General features: G+C 47.6%; 1 protein-coding gene across 1 annotated transcript in view; it reads right to left on the bottom strand.

Moving 5' to 3' along the window:
- Ide (Insulin degrading metalloproteinase) overlaps positions 1-18494 on the bottom strand; it is a 192390-nt gene that overhangs the window by 44840 nt on the left and 129056 nt on the right. The window contains exons 21-23 of the mRNA XM_084591631.1: positions 13644-13755; positions 11962-12129; positions 2643-2767 (exon numbers count right to left, since the gene is read on the bottom strand). Of these exons, the coding sequence (XP_084447757.1) occupies positions 2643-2767; positions 11962-12129; positions 13644-13755 (405 nt within the window). The remainder of the gene's footprint in view (positions 1-2642; positions 2768-11961; positions 12130-13643; positions 13756-18494) is intronic.

Genomic DNA, 18494 nt, shown 5'->3' with positions numbered 1-18494 from the left:
AGAAAGCATGCTGAGCTGGCTTGTCAGCGCATGCGTAGTGCGTGCTGCTGCGAACGAAGACCGGGAAAGAGAGAAAGCTCGGCAGAATGGGCACAATCTTGTGCTTCACTCTATCGCATTGTTTCCCCTCTCCCGAACACCATGGCTGCATTGGCTGCATCTGCTTCGTACCCGGCCGTTGCCGGCACGAAGCCCTCTTGTTCCTTCATGCACATGGCTTGCAAACGTGATGTGTTGACGCGCGCAAACGATCAACGCAGATGTGCACGCCTTTGGGAAAAGGACATGGCGCTGCTCTAGACCAGCCGACACCTAACAATTCTCTCTCATTCTGCGTGTGGCTGGAAAATGTCACGCAGCAAAAAGCCAAGGGCGATGCGATCGTCTTTGGGGAAGGCACACCTTCCAGTGTGTGGTGCAGAACTCGATATATTGAACGGCCAGTGAAATTGGAGTTCGATATACGAAGCAGCTTTCCTGCACTTTTACATGGGATTTTCAAGGGGACATTTCGTGAGTTCGATATAACCAAAATTCAAATTATCCGGTTTCAATATATCCGGGTTTGACTGTACACTGTGTGGCACTGCCTGTGAGGACTGTGACAAGCTTGACTCTGACCGTTCCCGGTAAGAGTCACCTTCACTTATTCTGTAAATAATAAACCCACCCCCGTAATGATATGCTGAATTGCCTTAACCTCTACTTCAGTGAAAGTAATTACCTTTAAGGTCACAATATCTTGTCATCAGTAGTGCTGCCCCTATCCCCATCAATGCCATATCATGCCTGAAGTCGTCACCTATCCAGCCTATCCAGGCATTTTCCACGCTTCCATCTCCGAAAATGTGTGCTTGTCAACACATCGTGCGGTGAAGCCTCGCACTGCCATTGAGGGGGGCACCACCACTGCTGTGTTGCACTATGAAGGACACTGGGGAAGTCCTTACCATTTTCGAGCAGTTCTGCTTTGATGCTCCAAATAAAATTACCACAATCCAAATGGTTCTTGTCAGATTTTCGAGGCCATTTATAAATCAAACTTTTTTTCTGGTGAATTAATAAGCTTTTGAAGTACTGTTTAATATACCATATCTTTTGTGACACTGCCATATCTAGCCACTGTAAAAGACGTTCCAAACTACTGACTATGTCGACATGCATCACATCATATAGACCAACACCGATCTGTGACGTAAGCACGATGCGGTGGCGCTTCTATCGCCAGCGTGGTCCGACTGGGGGTGAAAAATAGGCTTAGCGCCCATAGGAATACATGGAAGCGAAATATTCCAGAGCAGTTTTCTAATTTCACGGGTCATCTATGATGTCGTAATTCGGTACAGAGCAACCATGAACATCCTAGAACAGATCACGAAAGTATCAAAACTCATTAACGAGGCGAAGTATTTTTAAAACACCGCGAAACGTATGCGGGTGCGAATTTGGAGGGCGACCCATAGAAACACATGTAAACACAACTTACCGCAACATTTTGCGCGGTTCAGCAGCGTTCAACCCTTCTCATTTTTTGGTGAACGTCCTGTATCACGCCCTGACATCATGTTGCACGTCACACTACATTCCCTTGCAAGTACTGCAAGTCTGACGACTTGCGGGACAGTTCACAGCACGATAAACTGACCGCGCACAGTTGCAGACGGCAATGAGCGACCGGCGCTGTCGCTAGCAGACGCTCCGGAGCTGGAGGCAGCCGCGGTGTGTATCGCCATATACGCTGTCGTCTGCTGCAATGCGCGAATCTCGTTCGGTTCATATTGTCGTATGGCGTTTGACAACTGCTTTTTAAATGTATTTCTGTCGAGCACGTATCACTGGAGCGACAGTATTATCAAGCTTATTTACCCTAAGCGGCAGCATATCAGACTGTAAGCAAAACTGCGCGATTCGCTACACCCAGCTTGCCTTTTGGCGGTGTGTGGATTCATAACACACATTATTCGGGGAGTTTTAAAAGTGGACTGCCTCCGTAATGACGCACCCTACTTTATCACACACTTCTTCAAAACGCTGGTCAACGTTTAACGACCGGCCACCACTTCTGATGAGAAATGAGGAAAATGTTCCGGTAAGTTGTGTTTACATGTATTTCTACGGGTCGCCCTCCCAACTTGTACCCCCATACGTTTCGCGGTATTTTAAAAATACTTCGCCTCGTTAATGAGATTTCATACTTTCGTGATCTGTTCTAGGATGTTCATAGTTGCTTTGTACTGAATAACGACATCACAGGTGCCCTGTGAAATGAGAAAACTGCTTAGAAATATTTCGGTTCCATGTATTCCTATGGGCGCTAACCCTATTTTTCACCCCCAGTCGGCTGCGACGCCGCGAGCGCCCCCTTTGTTTGTAAACACGGTGTTGGTCTATACATTGGCACCTCCCCTAATGGCTGCTCAGCTGCCACTAGCGCTAGTGTGGCGACTCCAGAGGTGTGCCTCCTATACTCATTTTACATACTACATTGGTACTGCGGAGCAATTATTCTATGTAAGATGCTGCAATGCTAAGCAGGAGCATCATTCACTGGCAGATCAGCCATCTATTGCTTCTTCCCCTTCAACTTTAGTATGTCTGGCTTAAACCATACAGTGTCCACCAACCTACAAAAAGGGACCTACCTCAATGTAAACGAGAAAGGCCTCTATGCGACTGTCCAGGAAAAGTGGCGGTCTGTCTGACTGGACAATGATCCGGATGCCCTGGACACCATTAGAACGGCGCAGTCCACTTGCAACCAGGTAGCCTTGAAGGGAAGAGCAACAAATCTACTGTCAAGTACTTCACTGCAGCAGAGAAGTACCATAAAAACCCGCACATAATACAAGGTGTAATTTCAGGATAGCAAAAACGGAAAAGTTTTCCTTCCATGCGAGGAAAGATTAGCAAAAGTTTTTATTTGCACTGCATTTCGTGAAACCGCTCCACACGTCCAATGCAACCTCGCACCAGCTGTCCATGAACCTTCATGTGCCAGTGCTAATTCACTCCCCTTCTTGCATCGGAGAACACACCATGAGGAGCAGCTCACATTTGCTCCAGCAGTCATGGAAGCCATTGTCCTCCGGATGTTATGAAACCAGTAGGCCGCTACAAGTTCGGACGTGGGACGGCAGCGCCTGTGCATGTTCAGCACTGCACGTAGGTGGGCGGTGTGTGGGCCCAGGAAGTGTTCGCAGATTTGCGGTTTTCGCAATCGTCTATATTGAGAGTCCCTTGCTAGAGACATCTTTCTGCAGAAACTCTTTTTCGATAGCTTTAAACGCATTCAACACCCCACATTTTTTAAAAGTGCAACCGATGCTCTCCTTGGGAATACTGGCAAAGTGCCTGTGATTCGGCTGTAGGGCATGGCCAGCACAGCTGGAGAGGCTCATGAGAGTCCCATGCAACATGCTGAGTGATCCTTTCACCACCCTACATCGTGCGAGGTGCGATCGACCTCCTTCTGGTCGCATGTGCGTCGCAGGCACCCTGGCTGCGAGGATCGCGGGGTCAGCATGGTGAAACCAAAACATATCTAACAGTATAGTGTCTCCTCTTGCTGAGAAGCCTGGTGCTGATAGTGCTGAATAATAACTAGGCCAGAACTGCGAATTTCGGCTGAAATATGTCCGGATGAAAAATCTGACATTATAAAATCAGGTATTTACAATAGGCCACATTGCTTTCACAGCACGGCACTCCACCACAGGCGCAGCAATGCATTCTCTCCTCAGTGATGTCCTCTAGCGGGTGGTGCTACGTATTCATTGCTCAATTTCACACTGCAGAAAGAACTGAGCTTTCAAAAAATTCTAAACTGTTAAAGGGGTGATGACAGGGACATTCGATCTGTTGCAGTTTTATACTTCTGCGAATAATATACACGTCTGTGATTCTACTTGCAAAGTTTTAGTGCCTAACGCATGGCGCATATTACAAAAAAAAACGCGATAGAAATCAGAATTGGGAAGCTCCTCCAACCGAGAGCGACCGCCATTTTGAATTGCTCGTGTGAAGTCACAGAGGATACGCCGTGTAGCGTCGTCTGCAATGCAGGCTGCAATATCAAAGGACACGTCTTTCTTTTTGGACGATTGACACAGTGGTCGTCCCTCATGCAGAAGTGCTTGATGAAGATGTTACCGCACGAAAGCGATATAGAGTAAGGCATGTTTTCTTCAGCACAAGGCACACTCACAGTCAGTGGGCTGCACGATTCCTTAGCTTATTGACGCACTGATCTTTCGCAATACACTGGCAATGACGGCAGCACGGCTAACGGTCGCCTATCACTGTAGTGTGAGGTTTTCGGCCCCGCGACGCCAACGGAACTGATCTGCGGACGGTCGTCCGATCTGTTTTGATCGGATCAAAGAGTGAGCGAGAACTTGACACCGGATACTCGAGTGAACGGCCTGAACAGCTGCGCTTGTCTGTAGATTAACAGAGCTAGAAAAAGGAAAACAAGAAGCTACACTTTATATGTTCTCCCTTGTCATCAGCAATGATCTTGGCCAGAAATGTTAGTCGGCGCCAAACTCAGGTCTAGAGTTTCAGCGATTAAGGAGCACGCATTCACAAGCTTTAGCGGTCGCATGTGGTCATCGAGTGTAGTTCTGGCAGTGGCGACCCCAAATCGACGACTGCTTACATCACAAAGCGAGTGCACATTGAGCGGGAAGCGTCGATATATGTGACCCTGTCTAGCGAGCGCAGCCGACAGCTGTCGGCGCCGCAAAGGCAGGGGACGTAGCATCCACGGCGCTTCTTGCAGCTCAGTTGTAGTTTGTGAACAAATAAAGGTGCAACTGATGCGAAAAGAAGAGGATAGTTTTAGTATTGCTAGCTCAGCTTGCATTTTATGCCGTGTGAACGAGCAGCATACATTCAGTCATTGCAAAAGCTATGTAAACAAACACGGTGAGGGTGCAGTCGTAATCCGCGAATCGGCGCATTCTTGCCGGAGTTTAGGATTCACACACTAAATACTAAATGGTGTATGCTTGGTGTATACGAATCGCTACCTCGTGACTTGCTGTTATGCGTGTGTTTGTCAGACTTAATTATTTTCGGCTGGTAAAGCATTTTTGCAAAACTATGTTGAGTCTGGCCATGGCCAGCGCACGAAATAATGTGCCGCCGCCGCTTCACTATCGTTATCACAAAACCCGACGCGATGCGATTGCTCTTCACTGCATGCCCGCACTGAACAAGAGCTGCCCAGTCGCCGCCGGCTCTGTCTCGCCTCCCCCGCAGCCACGCACGCAATTGCAACGAACTCATGGGCATCACCTTCCGTTTTTCTAGTGCTTCTCCAGCAAATGACTCACGAGTGCTTCAACGTAAGGTTAACGGTTAAAGACTGAGTTAAAGATCCATTAGCTCTCTCCCTACTGTCTGATCTGCTGGCCGTCCCGGTTAGCTCAGTCGGTAGAGTGACTGCCCCGGAAAGGCAGTGGTGCCAGGTTAGATTCCCGAATCAGGATGAATTTTTCTTTAACTACAAAGCTTCCGAGAAAGCTGTATAGCTTTCCTTTGTAGCCGTACGGCTGCGCTTGGGTGGATGTCACTGAGTAATTACTCCCTTGTTAGAGTCCCTCTGTATGCTTAACCCGGAGCGATCGAGTCTGCAGCATCCCACTTCTTGCCTCGCACAGGAGCCCGCTTCCTCTGGAATTGTCGTATATGTTTTCCTTTTTGATGTCCTTCTTGAAGGTGCAGTGATGTCTTGTCAGTGGTGTGCCACTTGTTTTCCTCTGCTAGTTTGATTCGCTCCCACAGTTTCTTGGCCCACGTGGGTTCTAGGATGTCTGTGAATTTGGCCTGTTCTACACCATAGCACTCCCCTAGTCTTCGTATTTTGTATTTGATGTTTGCGTACCGTAGAATCGTGTACTTGTTCCCTGGCCCATCTGCCGTCAGTAGTGGGCTCAATTGCCGCTCAAAAGTCAGTTTGGCGATGGCCTCTCGCGCTTCAAAAGACGACCATCCCATGTCACCCTGTACTGCCTCATTTGGGGCTCCTTCGTGGACGCCCAGAGCACTTTGCGCGAGGGCTTCGGGTCCCCGACGCACAGCACGACATTGCCAAAAGGTCGGTCCAGGTACCACCAAGAGTGCCTTCAACACCATCCCGAGTTCCATGGCAACCAAAATACGTACAGTAGGTGGCAGCTCAGTCTCGCCAGAGCTTCACTCGTTCATAAGCGCCGACTTCTCAGGCGGGTCCTCTCTTCTATGACCAAGATGACAATGTTGTCTGCATAAAATAAGGCTTTCTTTTGTGTGTCCTTCCTCTGCATGTCAGAATGAAGCCCACAGGTGGTTCTCACCAATGACATCACAAACAGGAAACATGGGACATCCTTGTTTGAGTCTTCTGTTTACAGGCTTTGGCATTGTCCCCCTGTATTACAGCTTTAGTTGCTCATCCAGTAAACCTCCTCAGATTTTCCCAGAGCATGTTGAGTCGTAAGCCTGCGACACATCCAAAAAATCCTTTTGCACCGCCTGGGTGAATAGATTATCATCCAGTCCCCTCCTGAAGCAGTTTCATTTTCAGCCCACTGGCTTAGGTATACCATTGATGCCACTGCGGGCGAGAGTTCTTCAGCTTGCTCTTTTTTATGGATCATCCATATTTGTGAGTGGCTTTCATTGAAGAGGTCACGTGTCCTGGGGCCTATTTTCTTCACAATCAGGGATTCCATCTAATCGCTTCATGTGTTTTATTGCGTTCTCATGGCAGGTGATCTCTGTTGTTGCATTGAGTAGCACTAGTTCCTTGTTTCTGCATGTTTACTTCTGACAGCTTTTGTGCTACGTAATTCCAGGCATGCCTCGGTGCCTTATAGACTGACCTGTCTCTCTCTTCTGGCTGTGTATGACTATACTTGCTGCCAGGACTTCCTGGGGGCATCTCATCCTGCTTTTTAGAGGTCCTGTAGGAATTTCTGGCCGATGTGCTTGATTTTCCTTTGCACCAGTGATGCTGTTCTTGTTTGTCAACTCGGTACTTTTCCCATAAGCTTTTGGTCTGTGCTGTTTGTGTTCCATTTTGTATGTCTGTATTCCCTGCATGTTTGTAGCTGCAGCCATTGTTAGTCTCGCCGCCTTCTTCTCTGGCCTCGACTGCAGGGGCTGTTGTCAGCATAGTTTAGTCGGTTGGTTTATGGGGTTTAACGTCCCAAAGTGACTTAGGCTATAAGAGACGCTGTAGTGGAGGGCTCCGGAAATTTTGACCATCTGGGGTTCTATCATCGTGCACTAACATCGCACAGCACACGGGCGCCTTGCTTTTCGCTTCCATCGAGAAGCGGCCGCCGAGGCCGAATTCGATCCCGCATCCTTAGGCACAGCAGTCGAGCATCCTAACCACTGCACCATCCCGGCAGGTCTGCATAGTTTAAGCCTTGTGGCATATCCATCTTATAAAACCATCGTATCTATTTACTTCGATATTCTCTGCATCCTTCTCCAGTAGTGTTGAAGGCTGCTCTACTTGTGTGGAAGGTATGAGTGGTCTGGGGTCTTGCCATGGTTGGCCTAGCTTGTTCAGTGCTGTTTTTCCGAAAGAAAAAGTGAAGCTTTTGTGGTTACTTCCTACGCTTCTGTTTCCATCTTCATTGAACTCCATTTTCTTATGCTTATCAAACAATTCTAGATGCAGCAGTCAATTGTTGAAGGCCTCTCTTCGGTTGCTTTCCCCCTGTTGTCGTGTTGACTATCACTGGCTGTGTTAGGTCTGTGGATTTGTCCAGAGTGTCAATATGTGCACTGAAGTTGCCCTTTATCACAAACATGGGGTTAATATGTTCTTTGGTTTGCTGCTTTTTCTGCCCATATGTAGACAGAGGAACACTGCAGCTGCCAATGTTGCCTCTCATCCACATGTGCTCAGTACATGTTTTTTTAGCTCTTTCCCACTGGCTGCCTGGCCTCCCCTCTGTGTTTCTCAAATGTGCTCCTGCGAGGCCAGCTACAGTGATATTGTTCTTCTGTAAGTTTTCAAATGTCTTCTCTGCCTTCCTGCATATTTAGAAATATAATACGTTTTTGTTTTTCTTTGGTCTATTTATTTTGTTCTGGTACTGTTCTCCTCAGTCCGTTATTGTTTTCGTATAAGCCACTGCTGTTGATTGGCATGTCTGTCGTCCTCCCCTTGTGCCTGTCCTGTGGCTGCATTTTGCCCGGCCCCTTTGCTGGTGGCCTCACTTAGAGCCTGTCCCAGTGCCTGCATGACTGAGAGTGCAGAGGCCTTTGTTGTGAGCTGGTGTTGCCCGACATGGGGCTCTCGTCTGTTGCTGGAGCTTGGAGGACATCCTAAAAAAAGCCCACGACCTCCTGCCAAGTTTCATGTCTAGCTATGTAGCTGTCTCCTTTGCATATAGCCATCTACCAGTTCCTGTCTCCCGTCACTTGTCCTGCATGCTTTAAAAACTTTGCTCTTGAGTCCAACTCATGACACAACCCCTCAGTCAAGCCATTCAAGGCTCTACATTTCTCACTAAGTTGTGGTTCCATTTCTGCATCTTCCAGAAGAGCCCAGACGACATAACAATGGGAACTGTTGTTGTCCCTAGTCATTGTTTTAAAGCGTCTGCTACCTCCTCGGGCTGCGCTCCATCTTCCATGTCCAGCATGCAGAACCACCAGTCGCTGCCTGTCTTGTCATGTTTGCAGCTTCTTGTTAACTCACAGTTTCCAGCAATGTTGCCCTGGCCTTTGGCCCACAAAATCCAGGGCCCCTAGTTTCAATATATTTTCATCCGACTAAGACTGCTTGGGGCTGTGTTGCCTGTCTGTGGTATAAAGCTTCTGGTAGCTGTGAAAACACCAGTTGATCCTTGAGTGGCCCACTCTCCTGCGGAGTGTGCGAGGGCGTCTCCCTTTCTGCATTGTGAAATTGCTCGACCATCTCCTTCCTGGACATGCGAATGTACCTGCATTTTCCAATAGTATCTCACTCCCATCTACTATGCCATGCCACCTTGGATGGGTATGCAGCTCCCTGCTCTGCTCTGTTGGGTATGCAGGCTCATCCCAATGTTTCTAGACTGCTGCGCCTTGCGTGTTCCAGCTGGAAATGCATATCCTTCCTGTGTCCTGGGTGGCCGGCCTCCAGGCATCCTTAGGGTCCTCCTTCTGCTGCTTGAGCCGGAGTATTACCTCGGCCTCTATAGCGCGTTTCACAGGCGTGCTGTAGAATGCTTTTCCCAGCTAAACCGCGGAATCCTCACAGCTCAAATATCACAAAGAAATGCCATTTAGTCGTCAGTATTTTTTGATACCAAATTTGCTTGGGGTACTTGCCTGATTCAATCAGAAGAAGCCAGATGTTCTTATCGTATTCGCCGGCGGCGAAGCAAAAGAAGCCGCTGCCCGGCGCTGGCATTGGTGGCACCATCCTGTGCTGTTTGCAACAACCTTCCATTGCCTCTCCTTCTGCTGTGATAGAGTAGCTGCAAAAGCACAAGATGGCGCCTCCGGTACCAGAGTCGGAGCAGCGGCTTCTCTTGCTTCACTGCCGCCGAATACGATAAGAACATCTGGCTTCTTCTGACTGAATCAGGCAAGTAGCCCAAACAAATCTGGTATTAAAAAATACTGATGACCAAATGCTATTTCTGTTTCGAAATTTGAGCTTTTCCCAGCTAAACCGCGGAATCCTCACAGCTCAAATATCACAAAGAAATGCCATTTAGTCGTCAGTATTTTTTGATACCAAATTTGCTTGGGGTACTTGCCTGATTCAATCAGAAGAAGCCAGATGTTCTTATCGTATTCGCCGGCAGCGAAGCAAAAGAAGCCGCTGCCCGGCGCTGGCATTGGTGGCACCATCCTGTGCTGTTTGCAACAACCTTCCATTGCCTCTCCTTCTGCTGTGATAGAGTAGCTGCAAAAGCACAAGATGGCGCCTCCGGTACCAGAGTCGGAGCAGCGGCTTCTCTTGCTTCACTGCCGCCGAATACGATAAGAACATCTGGCTTCTTCTGACTGAATCAGGCAAGTAGCCCAAACAAATCTGGTATTAAAAAATACTGATGACCAAATGCTATTTCTGTTTCGAAATTTGAGCTTTTCCCAGCTAAACCGCGGAATCCTCACAGCTCAAATATCACAAAGAAATGCCATTTAGTCGTCAGTATTTTTTGATACCAAATTTGCTTGGGGTACTTGCCTGATTCAATCAGAAGAAGCCAGATGTTCTTATCGTATTCGCCGGCAGCGAAGCAAAAGAAGCCGCTGCCCGGCGCTGGCATTGGTGGCACCATCCTGTGCTGTTTGCAACAACCTTCCATTGCCTCTCCTTCTGCTGTGATAGAGTAGCTGCAAAAGCACAAGATGGCGCCTCCGGTACCAGAGTCGGAGCAGCGGCTTCTCTTGCTTCACTGCCGCCGAATACGATAAGAACATCTGGCTTCTTCTGACTGAATCAGGCAAGTAGCCCAAACAAATCTGGTATTTAAAAATACTGATGACCAAATGCTATTTCTGTTTCGAAATTTGAGCTGCGAGGATTCTGCGGTTCAGCTGAGAGAAGCATTCTACAGCACGCCTGTAATTGTGCAACACACTGTATGACGTCCAGCTTAGCGCAATGCTTGCATATTTACTGCGTTGCTGCGTTTGTCTCGTCCGGGGTTTTAAATGGTGTGTCATGGAGCTGTACCCACATGTCGCAGGTGGTGCATGCGACCTGCAAGTTCCCTCACTCAGCGAGTTGTGCTTGCTACTTGACTTGCCCATGCTATGGACCAGTGCTGCACCAACTCACCTGGTCCGTGCTGCACTTTACAAAAACCTGATGTTTCAGGTTGACGTGCTTGCCCTCAGAAGTGCGGCCCCGTACACACTGCGTGAACGGTTCACACCACTTGTTCGCTTGCGCTGCTCCTGCACTCCCTCGTCGATCAAGTATAAAACCCATCAAGTAGACAGAAACTCGCATAGTCATTCAAACCATCGCACAATGACACTCAATCAGGCGATGGCTATGGCGATACAGCCTGCCGCCTTTGGACGGCGACAGGCAGCGACTTCGATGATGATAGCACTCATTTCCTAACGACACGCAATGCCCCTCGCACATTCTTCCACGCCAATCCGTTTTCGACACTTCTGTCAAGTCTTTACAACATTCTACTCTAGCATTTTAGTTTTTATCAAACACTCCGACAAATTTTCATGGTAAACATCTTTCCAGTGGCCAGAAAGCTATCGTTGCACCCAGTATGCCACCGACAATCTATAGTTGCATACAGTTTATTTTAGACAAAAGCAATGGAAAAACTGATGAACACCCAAGAATTTGATCATTATATCTGGTATTGTTATACGTGGATTACACTTAGCAATATTTCTATCACAATGAACTTCAACAAGTGCATTTAAAGTATACTGTTAAATTTTTGACACCGTCGGGTGGGACCGCTGACGCAGTGGCAGCAGATGTTCAACAATCAGTGAGAGCCATTTCAGCACAGTCCGTTGCCCAACGCTGGCCGTCATGCTCAGAGATGCAAGTGTGTGTGCATGTTTCTGTGAACGCTTGAGAAGCTCAAGGGAGAGAGTTGTCACCCTCATCTAGTGCGAGGAGAGTGGCTCATCTATGCAAGTTTCAACGCTCCTTTGGGCCCTCTTCCCTCTGAAGTGTCACCGTCAAGACATCTGCTGTGTGAAGGTGGCTGCTCTTACGAGATGCAATATTAAATAGCGCCTTGTAATCTGCCAGGACCTGCAGGTGCTTCCCGCAGTAACCACCAGGACAACACTACCCTTGGGGCTTGTGGGCTTTTGCAACAAATGTCTGCAAACCCTTTACGTATGTATGTAGTCCTTCAATAGGTAGCTCGAACAAGTTGACATACAACACATCTCTGATGGCGCCAAGCAGTAGATTTCAAAGTGGAGGTTATCACCATGTGCCAAAATCACAACGCAGAAAGAACCCACCAAGCTGCTCCTGAGTGCGTAGGATATTGTAGCAAGGCTCAGTGATGACCTGACAGAGTAGCTCCACCAGCATGTTGGCATGCGTCTCCTCAGGTCCGCACTGGAAATAAGTCTGAATAGACGAGGTGTGGTGTACCTGGTTCACCTGCTCGTAGATGTACTCGCCCCCTGCAAATGGAAGCATGATGCTATAGTTGCACAGTTGCTTTATGAAACATTTACAAACTAGCTTGAGCAGTAATGAAATGGCGAGGAATGAGGCACCTAATTTTTGACAGTCCAAAATATCTACTACAGTGGGTACGACTACTGAAAGAGCACTGAAATGAGGGGAAGCCTTGTTCAGTGCTGCAGTTATAGTTGCACCTTTAAAGCACACAATGTTGAAAGGGTGCTCAGTTATAATAAAAGACCAGCAGTGTTCTTGATTAGCTCACCATGGAAAGTGGACAGCAATTCAGGGGCATCCTAGTTTTTCAATCAGATGCATTTAAATAACATTACAGTTGATCCAATATATCAAACCCGGGACATACTGAACTATTGCTTATATAACTCGTCATATCCCCTTGAGTGCAGTTGGTGTTGATCAAATATTTCCTCACAGCACTCTCACAATCCCTTTTCACACATGGAGCTGGGTCGGCTGCATTGCCTTGGTTATCGAATTATTGCTTATATCCTACCCCCTTAAAAATCCCATGCAAAAGTATACGAGTGGTGTGCGCTTTAATCGGACTGCACTGATGGCGTATCCATTTGGGCTGGCAGATTGACGAGGTCCGTTTGAAAGCGGCCTGGCATGCTTGTTTTCAATGTGCTATGCAAAGAAGCTCTGTGCACCAGCTTCCTTGCTAACCGAAGGCACTCGCCTGCTTCGCTGCTGAATTAGACTAAGAAATGAACTGCATCCTATTTTATTGTATTTATTGTTTACCAGTAACACACTTAGGCTTTTTATAATCAGTGGCAGCTTTTTTCCAAAGCACTGTCTGCAGCACCTTTGTTGTGAACCCCAAGGGCCACGCGGTGAGAACTGTGAGCTCGGACGCTCCAATCTGTCCCTACCAGACACATGCAGTATGCTTCTGTGCCTACGGAGCGGCACACGAAGGTGCTTCCAATGCTCTTTCAGATACCTGGTGCGAGACACGCAGGGGCGCACCTCAGTAGGCTGCCAATATGCTGGCAGGAAACATATTGCTGCAGGAAGCACATTATTAGCGCAGGTATTCATCCCACCCGATATCGACTGTACCACCCCAGGACGAAGTGAATGCTGCTTGCCAAACTGACCAAAGGTTGGCACACTAGTGATAAAGAACTACCCACATTGAATTGAAAGTTTACTTCTCCACACACATTACAATGGAAAGAGGGGACACTAGGCAAAAAGCTTGAATACATCGACAGCAGTGCATGTTTAGAACATCAGGTAAACTTAATATCCCCATCAAAAAAAAAACAGGTCAACGCTGATCACGTACATAACAAAAGAAATGCACATAAATAACAGAAACAACATACATTACAATACACACCACCGATTTACAGTGAATAGACTAAGAATAACGTAAGAATCTGCCAGGTTAAAGTCTGCACAAATCAGGACCAAATTTCTGTCGCTTCCCTTTCCTTGAGAGCTAAAATATGGTTCAAAACTTAACAGCATCTTGACATACTCTCAAGCAGCTGGTGCTCCCTGTGTCCCACAAGCTCACTGGAAAGCAGAGGCTTGGTGCCCACTGAGACCTGCAGGCTGCCCTCCACAATGCCGACCAGGTCCAAGGCACGCTGCATAAAAATAGATCCCTTTTGACACCAGGATACCATATTTGATTGGCCAAACCATCACTACAGATGATTGCATCCTTTTCTGCAAGGAAAAGCACGTAGACAAGGCTGCAAAAACACATCCAAGGCGTTGCTGCAACTACATGACAGCTGGCAGCACACAACGCCAAAAGCCAGTCTAAAATGACCCCGATAACCGGTATGCTGTCATGTGAACCTGGTATCGGTGGCCATTTAACAGGCTTCGCAGGCACTGTGGACCCATGCTGCTTTGTTTGGCGTCCACTGTTTGTTGGAATGAGTTTGAAGAGGGCTGCCACAGCTTCTAGTGAACTGTAATTATGTTTGCCAAAGATGTTTGCCTAGTTTGTTTTCCAAATGAAATGTTATATTTCTCATGCCCATCAAGACATTGCCATGGGTATTTTTGATTTTTCGAATCTAAGCAACCCCCCTCTCTTTTGGCATTGCAAAAGGAAGTGCTTAAAATAAAGTAAATACGGTAAACCTAAATGTGCGGTTGCAGCACGTCGTCACATCACTAGAATTTCAATGTGTTACGGGCCCACCAAAAGCAGGCTAATCAGTCATAAAATATGGGTATTGGATGTGACGTATTCACACGTGACTGACTGACTACATTAAAAAATTTATTTATAGCTCGTACATGGTCACGCCCGATAGGACAATCCACGGCTTCCCTGATGGGCTGGACGGCACCGTCAAATCTGCTGCCATCACATCACCCTTTTTTTTGTTAGAGGTAGAGTCTCGCAGACACTCTCAATTACTTTTGGTCTCAGCAGTTCTTTCTTGGTTGGAACTGTTGCTCTCATTCTTCTCTCGCACAGACGCCGTGTAGGTGAGGCAAGATCTCCTTCACGAGGAACATTCTTGAGATTCCGCATTGCTTGCTGCACGTCGCTGTTGTCCAGTGCACAACGCTTGAGTATGTTCTTCACTGCCCATACGGCTCGCTCCACGAGGCCATTAGATCTAGAGTACAATGGCCTGCATGTCTGGTGCTTGAACTGCCAGTCTTCCTGGAAATGGTGAAATTCACATTTTGTGAAATAGATTCCGCTGTCGGACTACACAACTCTCGGTATGCCATGAGTAGCAAACCGATGCTTCCTTGCTACAATCGCTTGTGCCGCAGTTGTGTTCTTGAGTTCGTTCAAGTCTATGTATCCCAATTAGCTATCCATGATTACAATGTGGAGCTTGCCACTATAGTCTAAAAGGTCCATGGCCACTCTTTTGGTATGAGCGGTTCTTTGGCTAGCCTTCTTTGTGATGCTTCACAGACTTTGCACCATTGAATGAGATCTGTGCTGTCCTTTCACATGCCTGGCCTCTCTCTTGCTCGTCTAAGGCTGCTGTTGATGCCTAGATGACCATTGGGTATGAACTTGAGCACTCTTGTCTTTCCATGTCTTGGGTATGACTACACGGTCACCTCGAAATAACAAGCCTTCCTATGTTGACAGCTGGTCACCTACAGTGGAGAACATTGTTTTGTCCTGTCATTCTCCTGGTCAGCCATCCTGTACTGCCCATACTACGCTACTCAATATCTTGTGACGAGTTCTTTGAAGGAGCCTTCACCCATTGGTAGTACTGCAAGAACTTCCATGCTTCTGCACTACCAGTTGATATGCAATCATGGCTTACTAGGTCAGTTATGTGCAGGGCTTCTTGTATGCAATAGTGAGAGCATAGTGTTGCATATCAAAAAGAATCCTGGTGCTTTTCTTAAAGGCTGATGGTTTCTAGGGGGCGACAATCTGTTTCAAAAGTCGGTCATAAATATAGGAGTGAAACATTTTACTTTACCACAAGGATTTGTGGGTAGTTCATCTGTGAAGCAGTTAGCGTGGCTGATGCCAGTGGCTTTCATGAGCACTGCTCCCATTGCTCTTGCATCGACTGACAACATTAATGTCATGGTACTTGAATGTTGGTGCTTTCTTTAGATCTGTCTTGACTGCCTGTAGTGCACCACTCTTCAGTGTGCAGCCATTCTGCGTCTTTCTTCAGTGAAACTGCTTTCTGTGCAAGGTTGGGGATGAAAAATACTGCAGCACACCCAGGAGACAAGAATTCATCCTTGTGTAAACACACTTCTGTTGGTTCAGCTTGGCACAAACCGCTCATTTGGCATCTTCAAAATGTCACCCATAGAGTTGGCTACGTTGGGGAAGGCTTTTAGGATTACTTGTTGGAAGACCTCTGGGGCTGTTGCTACGCCAAATGGAGCATGCCTGCCCCATGGCGTGCTAAATGCAAGGTACTTCTTGGTCTTCTAGTTGCCAAAAGCCCTTCTTCAGGTCGAGAAGTGTAAAATAATTGGATCCACTGACCTGAGCTGCAATCTCTTCTAGCTAGTGGAAAGTGTCTCCTCAGAACAATCTTGTTCAAGCCTGTAGGGTCCAGGCAGATTCTGAGCTTTCCTTTTTGCTTGACGATGACCATCTGGCTGCAAAATGGGGCTGGCTGGTTGATTTTTTTGATGACTCCATTCCCTGATTGCAAATGATACCTTCCTTGGGGGTCTGTTTTCACTGTTGCCGACATCATGTTTGAGATCAGCGTCACAGGTGAAACCCTTGATGCATTACAGGCCAAGTGCTGTTCTAGCACGTGCGCAAGTTTCACGAGATTTAAAACTTCCTGCCAAGCACAGGGGTGCCTGTCCACTACAATGACTGGCTTGTCACGCCCTGCATAAAGTTTGTGCTGCGTGTAGGAAACTATGCGTTTCACTGATGACTGCTGAACCTTAAGGCTAAGGTTGCTGGCACACTGTGTTGTGCAGCTTCATTTCCACAGTTTTGCCACGTTATCTCCTCAAGCCAGTCCTCGTGTGTGCTGCCTCCAAAGCACTCTGCTTTTTTTTTTGGTTGGACCGCAGTTGCAGCATTGTTTTCCATATGCTGTTTCCTTTCTGATGCTAGTTGCTACAATAGCCACAGTTCCCAACTTGTTTTTCTGCTGGGTGTTCATACTTGTGATCAGCAATTGGTTTTCAACTGGTTTCCACTGCGTGAACAGCTTTGCTTCATATGTTGCATTGCTTGTTCATTTGCCTAGAACAGACTTGTCAAGGTCCACGGAAGGGTCTGTGAGTAACCACTCTCTGCAGTAGTCATTCCTTAAGCCAACGATGATGCGATCGCGTAGTAGTAGCTCTTCTGTCAAGAGTTCCATAGCTGGACCTGCTGGCTTGCAGTCGTGCAGCTGTTAAATACTGAGTGAATGCTCCTCCTGAACCATTTGGTTTAAACTTGTAGAGCTCGTACGTAATGCTCGTATGGCGTGAACTTTGCTTTGATGACGCTCACATCCGTTTCTTGCTCAGTTAACGGCCGATATATTTTCTGAGCGTCAGCTCCTAGTATTGACATGAACGTGGCTACTTGCACTGCTGCAGATGCGTGGCTGTTTCGTACCACTCATATAATTTCCTATCATTCATAGTCACCTCGAGTGCCTTTAGAGGTCGGAGTCCAGCTTCTGGTGTCATCGCTTCTTTCAGGTGCTTCCCAAAGATGAAGGAGATGGTTGCCCACATCCGTTACCTCATCTGTGATTTGTATTTGCTTCTCGTGTTTGTGTAGTGCTTGGAAGAGGCCCTGGGCCCAGGCGGAATAGTCGTCTCCGGGCGTACTGGAGGCTGTCAGAGATTTACGGAAGGCCGTCCAGTCTGGCAGGAGGGCCTGTGTTATGGTGCGGTGTAGGGGACGAGTGTAAATGAATGTGTTGATGATGCAGTGGTCACTGCCAAGGGTGTCCTCGGTGTTGATCCAGTCTGCGTGTCTTATGTTGCGGGTGCGTGCAGCCTCACTAAGAGATGGCGCCGTCAGAAACATAACAAGAAACTCCGCTTGAGGATTCGCGATCTCACCCAAAAGGCGGCTGAGTATGCTGCCCAGCTCACCGACTCTAACTGGGTGGATTGTTGTAACTCTGCTGCTAGACAAATGTCTAGTCGCAATACTTGGAGGCTATTCTGTAGCCTCATAGATCCCACTCAGACCCGCACAGAAACACAGAAACATCTGCAATGAGCAATTCATAATTTCAAGGGCAATACTGACCAACTTGTACAGACTCTACGGGATCAGTATCTGTGTCAAGCCCAAGACACCCGTGGATAGGAATATCTCTATGCAGGCAGCTCTTGCTAAAATGAAACGGGGTACCACTCCCGGCAGGGACAAGGTTACGGTCAAACTTTTGGCCAACCCTCCTGATCTGGCGTATGAGTCCCTGCTAAAATATATGAACGCAATCTGGAAAGAAGAAACACCCCTCCCCCTAGAATTGAAAACTGCGCTTGTCACCTTCATCCCTAAGCCGGGTAAGCCGATCAATACCGATCACCTCCAACCTATCTCCCTAACGTCTTGCGCAGCTAAGCTCATGTAGGCCATGGTTCGAGATCACCTCTCTGAATATCTGGAGGCCCGCAATACTTTCGCAGACACGATTTTTAGATTTCAACCTCAGAAGTCAGCACAAGACATTCTGCTTCAACTCAGCCACGAGGTACTCATGCCTGTCGAGCACCCTCACAATGACAAAGTGGTTCTCGCCTTGGATTTGAAGGGTGCTTTTGACAATGTGAAACACAGTGTCATCCTCGCTCACTTCAGCGAGACACAATGCAGACCCTACACGTTTAATTACGTAAAACAGTTCTTAACGGACCGTGAAGCCTTTATCCGCATTCAGGA

The sequence above is a fragment of the Amblyomma maculatum genome, chromosome 1, assembly GCF_055883805.1.
Source record: "Amblyomma maculatum isolate TAMU_Amacu chromosome 1, ASM5588380v1, whole genome shotgun sequence".
Classification (NCBI taxonomy): domain Eukaryota; kingdom Metazoa; phylum Arthropoda; class Arachnida; order Ixodida; family Ixodidae; genus Amblyomma; species Amblyomma maculatum.
The sequence above is the reverse complement of the archived record's forward strand: the minus strand, read 5'-3'. Positions and strand labels throughout refer to the sequence as shown.